Source organism: Cyprinodon variegatus, unplaced genomic scaffold, assembly GCF_000732505.1.
Source record: "Cyprinodon variegatus isolate N-32 unplaced genomic scaffold, C_variegatus-1.0 Scaffold64, whole genome shotgun sequence".
NCBI classification, from domain to species: Eukaryota; Metazoa; Chordata; class Actinopteri; order Cyprinodontiformes; family Cyprinodontidae; genus Cyprinodon; species Cyprinodon variegatus.
The window spans coordinates 1,251,833-1,258,433 of NW_015150517.1; the positions used below are offsets into that span (position 1 = coordinate 1,251,833).

At 35.2% G+C, this 6,601-nt stretch overlaps 1 protein-coding gene across 4 annotated transcripts in view; it reads right to left on the reverse strand.

The window, feature by feature from the left end:
• The window catches only part of LOC107082872 (DNA (cytosine-5)-methyltransferase 3A-like), a 64,329-nt gene that overhangs the window by 32,370 nt on the left and 25,358 nt on the right, over positions 1–6,601 (reverse strand). For 2 of the 4 annotated variants that reach the window (XM_015371759.1, XM_015371758.1), the window contains exon 4: positions 264–387. The exons of 1 other annotated variant lie outside the window; for it this stretch is intronic. In XM_015371759.1, the coding sequence (XP_015227245.1) occupies positions 264–387 (124 nt within the window). Of the gene's footprint in view, positions 1–263; positions 388–1,902; positions 2,056–6,601 lie in introns of those variants that run through there. One more of the 4 variants, XM_015371761.1, reaches the window with a different exon arrangement.

Consider the following 6,601-nt stretch of genomic DNA (forward strand, 5'->3'; position numbering starts at 1 on the left):
AAACAACAGAAATATTGCCAGATATGGAAAACATTGATTGCACTTAAAAGAGAATTTTCTTTTTAACACAGGGGGAAGGTGGTTTCGATAACCTTTTTCCCCAAATTAATAAAACCATTTAACCTGTAGCTGGATTTACTTATTTTTGTATAATGTTAAAATAAGTTTAACTACACCAAACAAGACAAAATAGAAAAAAAAACTGTACATAGGGAAAAAACACAAAGGTGTATAATTTGACTCGTCATTACAACTATTTATACCTTTATTCCTTTCAGTTCTGTTGAGTTTTCTGCGCCTTCCCTTCTTCTGTAAGGACGGGGAAGGCTCCGGCTCCTCAGGCGGAGTAGGGGGGGCGTTTGCACAGGGGTCAGAGGCCGCCATCTCCTGAGAAACAGACAGAACAAAGTCTAGGTCAGAGAAAACTGCCTCTCTCGCCCTGTCTAGACAATTTAAAGGGGCACCACATTCACAACAATCCTACATGCACATGTGTCAAATTTATACAGTCAAGTAAACTAGTGGGAAACGGCTACGGCAATACCTGCACATACCAATTAGTCTAATCTCATTAGTGTAACACTGAGCAGGTATTTCCAGCAGTGCTCCCATTAACACAAGCACACACTGGATAAGAAGGGGGTAGCATTGGAGGTATTACCAGTGTTGATTATTAACAAGCATGTCTGGGGTATGGTGGGAGGGGGGTAAGGTAAACGATACAAATATCAGATAAAACGTTATTTGCTTAATTTTGTAATGCTTGACTCCATCTTTTGGGGGTACGCTGGATAATGTCTGGCTGATCCAACCAGGCTATATTCATTAGGTCCTAATCATTAGCTGACCGGCATCTAAACTTTCTCTGTTTAAGCTCTAAAAGAACCGCAAAGGTTTTTTTTTTTTTTATATATGTGTACTGCTAACAGGTTTTATGGGGGGAAGTTAAAAGACTAGACGAATGTGAAGCTCAAAGGCTGCAGTAACAGCAGCTTGTGCTAACAAGCCCACAAAGCCTGTAATGAACAGCTGAGTAGGCCTGTAAAAGGGAGAGCGCAGGAAAGGTGACCCAAGGAGCCTCAGGACAGACTGAATCAAATTTTCACACTGTTACTCAAACAGAGACAAGCGTTCTTACAGAGCTACATTTTGTTTTCAAACCCTAACCCATCCCACATGAATTCAAATTCACTCTGTATCACTGATTGAGCTATGTCTAATACTAATAGGCAGTATAAGGGCACTTATTTCCTGCTGTATCAGCTGTAAAAGTTAATGCAGGATCTACTACTAAAATGCGGCTGGGGTTTTTATGTCTCCGGTACACCCAATTAGTACTATTATCCCTGACAGACAGATGGTCAGAACTCTGGCTATATTATGACTAAAACGGCTCATTCAAAAATCAAATATACAAACAACTGTGCAATAACTCAAATTAGCTTGTTAAAAGCAGCAAAAAATATATCTTTTTTTTTTTCTTTTAACTTTAAAAATTACACATAAAGCAATAATGGAAAAGAAAAACACGAAAAAGATCTTTAGCTTTCAAATGAAAATATAAACTGATTAAAATCAAACAAATACAACCACTGATGTCACGTGGTTGAATTAGTTAAAAACTTGCTATGTAAAACATAAATATGTGCTTTAAAAATACAGTTAGCTTAGATTGTTTACAAATTATGCAAGAAAAAACAAGCTTTGGATGAATAAACCAGATGAGTGAAGCGTTGACTATCTTCTGCAAATGAAGTACAACCATGTGGCCTAGATATGAACACGTGGCATTAGCATTTATGGCTTTAGCACCAAAATCAGTTTAAAGCTGCATTAAGCAATATAATACATAACTGTAAAAGCTTCTACAGCTAACTTTTAGGCAAACAACTGACTACTTACACATTCAGCAGAAACAGAGGAATCGGGGTTCGCAGTCATCTTTTTGGCCATGTGTCGAATGTAAACTCATTTCAGCTCTGGTTTGGTCCACAAAGCTCCTGAGAAAAACATCTGGGTTTGTTTTAATTTACACGAGCTCGACGATCTTCAGCCACCTCGCATCTATGTGCCACTTAGAGCTGAACAGGAAGTGTACAGCCAGACTAAGTGAACTGGTTGTGCAGTTGTCTTTGCAGGAGCAGGTGCAAAAGTTAGGCTTCATTTTTGCAAAGGTTAACTAAAACTATTACCCAAATGTGTTAGTAGACCGCAGTATCAGGGATTCATTTGATTCAGTTGAACTACAGCAGAATATTGCTTAATGCAGCTTGTAAGTATGATGTTACGGCAGAAATGGCCAAACTTTGCTTCATTAAATGATATATCAGAGCATATTTTATAATAAAGTATTTTTTGATTCTTCACATTGAGAAAAAAAAAATCATTACTTGATTCAAAGTTGTTTCTTCTATTTTTAATACCACTTCGATAACTTCCACTTCCTCTTTTCTAAGAATCTGAGGCTGCCCGAATCTTGAATGACAGACAGCGTGGAAAGTACCCAACTCCTCTCCACAGCTGACAGACACTAAGCTGAACTTGGTTTATAATATAGCTTCCGACCAAAGGCAATATTAGTTTGAATTAACTCTGAGGATACACGAGGGGAAGCTGAGCAGAGGGCAGGATGCAGCAAACAATAAAACAATAGTGCGATGAAAATAAAGTAATAAACAATAAAAGCGGCCTCATTTAAACCATTGGTAATAAATCTTTGAGTAGGAAGTGGATTGCTATGTTTGTGGTTTAGAAAACCACCACATAGGTTGTTTAAAAAAAAGAGCCAAAGTGTGTTTTACCTGAGCTGTTCTCATCATGACTGCAACAAACAGAAACACATTTAGAAATGTAGGCTTAGAGGGATAATTATTCATCATTTGAATTAGAAGTAAAGGCTAAAGAGTTAGGTTTGGCTCTTCTGGACATTTAATTGTGGAAATATTTTTTTTCAGGTTTCTTATTGTCATTACACGGTCACAAGTAAAGAGCAACAAAATAAACTCTCTGCATTTACCCATCCCCTTGAGAAGCAGTGGGCTGCCATTGTGCATTGCCTGGGGAGCAGTGTGGGGTAAAGGGTCTTGCTCAGGGACCTAGAGTGGCAGTCTGTGGGAGTGGGGCTAGAACTCAGAACCTCTGGATTCCAAGCGCAATGCCCTAACCACTAGGCCCCCACTCCCCCTATTGATGTGACAGGGGCTCCTTATTTTAAAAAAAGGGGGGGGAATTAAAGAACATGATTATCAGGCAAGTCTGAGGTGTCTGCCTTCTGCAATCGGAAAGTATGAAAGCAGAAGGTTGGATGAGTCGCTACTTTTTCTTACCACTAAACACAGAGAGACACTGAAAAATCAAACTTGAATTTTAATTAAACTTGTGCCTTAGTCAGAAAACATTGGAAAAAAAGCTCCCTATCAAACACTAGATTTGGTGTAAAATTAAAGATGAATATGGAAAAAAAAAAGAACCTCACACAAACTGGTTAGTATGATGTGTATTCAAACCTCACTCCAACCAGTTTAAAACCCATAAATCATGAAAAAGGATATTACAAGTTAATTTATTTGAAAATGCAATTTTTTTCCCACTTAAAACACTAAAGGTTATTCTTTAAGGGGGGTGTACTACTGATTCATTTACTTAAGGATCACACAATTTGATGTAAAAAGCATTGAACTATTTGTTTTTCCATAATTCAGTAAGTCTGTAATTTACTTCTTTCATTTTTTAAGTAATAAATTCAGTCTGAAGTTTCCCTCTTTGCTTCATAAGAACCTAAACTAAAAAAGACAAAAAAAAAAAAAGCCAAAAAGGGAAAGCTAACTCTCAGCTGCTTTTTTAAGCAATAAAAACCAACCTACATAAAAATGTCTATTAAAATAGTTTGCATTGATTCATTAAAAGGGTAGTTTTTGTATTAATTAAGCAAATTATAAATTAGCACTGACAAATCTCTTTAAAAAACCTAAATAAGGTATACAACTCGGAGGAAGATTGTTGCATTTATAATGAACATCATCCTGTTCAGCTATCTTAAATTAATCATGGACTGCATGGTATATTAAAGATGGCTATTTCCATACATCCTGAAATAATAAAACCACTGGGGAAGTTTGTTGGATTATTTATCGTCCAGACAAAAGTATTGCCTTAATGTTTCTGGCTTTGATGAATAAAGAAAATTCTTTAAAGGCAAAAGGTATACAATTACTTTATTTTTTTCTTACTTACTCCCATCAAACACTTTAAAACAGGATTTTTTAAAACAAGATAGTGTTGTGTTGTTTGCCATCTTCCACTTAGTAAATATAATTCCATTATACTTTAAACAACAAGCAGTGATGTATTTCACATCAGGTTTTATGTATTGTTTTCTGGCATCATTATCCAGATACAGCCACTGGTTTAATGCCCAACACAAGAATATGAAGAATAGCAGCCAAATGCTAAACATATAGTTCTTAAGCAGCTAGAATAGATTGCACTAAGCATCTAAGTAAGCATCTACTATTTAGATTTTGTTGGTTTTGCTTTTAACCAGTTTCTTTAATCTGTAAGAAGCAAACATCTAAAAAAGAAGAGAACATTCACTTCCACTTTTTCACTTAGGGTCAAGGCATCTTATCATTGCTGATTAACATGTTTATATTACATTTACAACAAAATGGTTTCATTTTAAGGGTGTTTATAGTTTCACATTTCAGGAAATTATGCAAGAGCTCCTGACTAACTATCACAAACGTTATCTATAAGATAATTTCTTATTATTATTCAAGTTAGCAGAAGTGGCTGCACATTAGCCCAGAGCTAAACTGAGTGACTACAGTGTTAAATTCAGAGATACCAGGTATCTTCCAACCTAAACATGCCTGTCTAAATCCTGAATAATAGAGTAGTCAGACAATCTGGGAGAAAAAAAAAGTTCTGCCCATTGTGTTGCGAACATGACAGGGGAGAGAGAATAAAATGGCGTCTTTCTCTACGGGAGAGAAAATATGTTTCTGTTCTAATGGATTATATAGCAGCTTTTAAAAGTATGCAAAAATACACCAAATCAAATAAATAAATGATAAAAAATACAGACATAAAAAAATTAGAAATACAGATTGAATACAATTTCTCCAGTAAATTTCCCCACTGTGAGATCTACAGTATAAAGTCAATAAATCAATAAAAACAGAAATAAATACAGTTACAAATAACCTGAGTGAAGTTGGCCCCCCCACCTTCTTCAAATCAGACAAAATTCGTGTCAAACGTTTGTGCTGGTTTGTGCAACAAAAAATTTTCGTTTGTGCCGCTATCATTTTAAAGATATAAAGAAATATTTCTAAAGGTCAAAAGGTCAACCAGCCCCCCCACCTTCTTCAAATTTGACAAAATTGATGTCAAACGTTTGTGCTACGTTTGTGCAGCAAAAACAGATGTTAACTGACCTTTGATAATATCATTAAATTGATAGCAGTACAAATGAAAATCTTTGCCGCACAACAATATAAAATTTTTAAATCAATTTTAAATATAAAATATTTAAAATAAATATAATAAAATTCAAAATAAATAATATATACATTTTTTGTACTGCTATCATTTTAATTATATTAATAATTGTTTGTAGAAGTCATCAAAGGTCAGTGAACATTTGTTCATTCTGAAACTCTGAATTTCATAGAAATTATAAGTTGCTAACCTATGATTATATTATTTTAAACTGAAGAAAAAAAATGATAGCGGTACAAACGAAAATTTTTGCTGCACAAACGGAGCTGAGTTAATTCACACCCATTTTGCCTCATTTGAAGAAGGTCCGGGGGGCTGGTTGACCTTTGAATACCTCTAGAAACATCTCTTTATATCTTTAAAATGGTAGCAGCACAAATGAAACGTTTCACGCCAATTTTGTCTGATTTGAAGAAGGTGGGGGGCCAACTTCACTCAGGTTTACAAATAGAAGGTGTCTAAATGGGTGGTATTATTGGATTGTAATGGATCAAAAATTACTGACAACTGCTTAAGAAGGAAGACTGAGGTGGTGTCTTATACGTTAAAACTTTTATCAAATGTATTTTGAATTTTGTACAAATTGTTCAAAAGGCTACGACTCATAGAGTAATAAGAAGGAGAAGACCACAGAAAAATAAGGTTTAACAGAAAGGATATCGTATTACAAAAGTCCAAGTACTTTTTTGATGTGCAGCTTTTCAAAAACTCTCTTTAGTGCATCAAAATATCAATAAATCGCAGATTGTTTTAAAATCAACTCTCATACCTACCGTCGTTCAGTTCAGAAAAACCAGCTTGCGACAACTTAACCCAAAGATTTATTATAACATAAACCACTGCACTGTTTAAAATTTTGAAAAGCTTCTCATACAGGAAGAAAGTTAAAAACACACACACACATATATATATTTTAAAAATTATTTAACTGAATTCACAAACCTTGTTTTAGCAGGGAACATAACAAATCAGTTTTAAAGCCACAACACAGACATGGGCAATGTGGAGTCAACAAGTCATCTCCATGTCATGTATTTAATCTACCCAGCCAATTAACCGCGTGAGTCCAATCTGCACAGGGTAATTCACGGTGAAGATT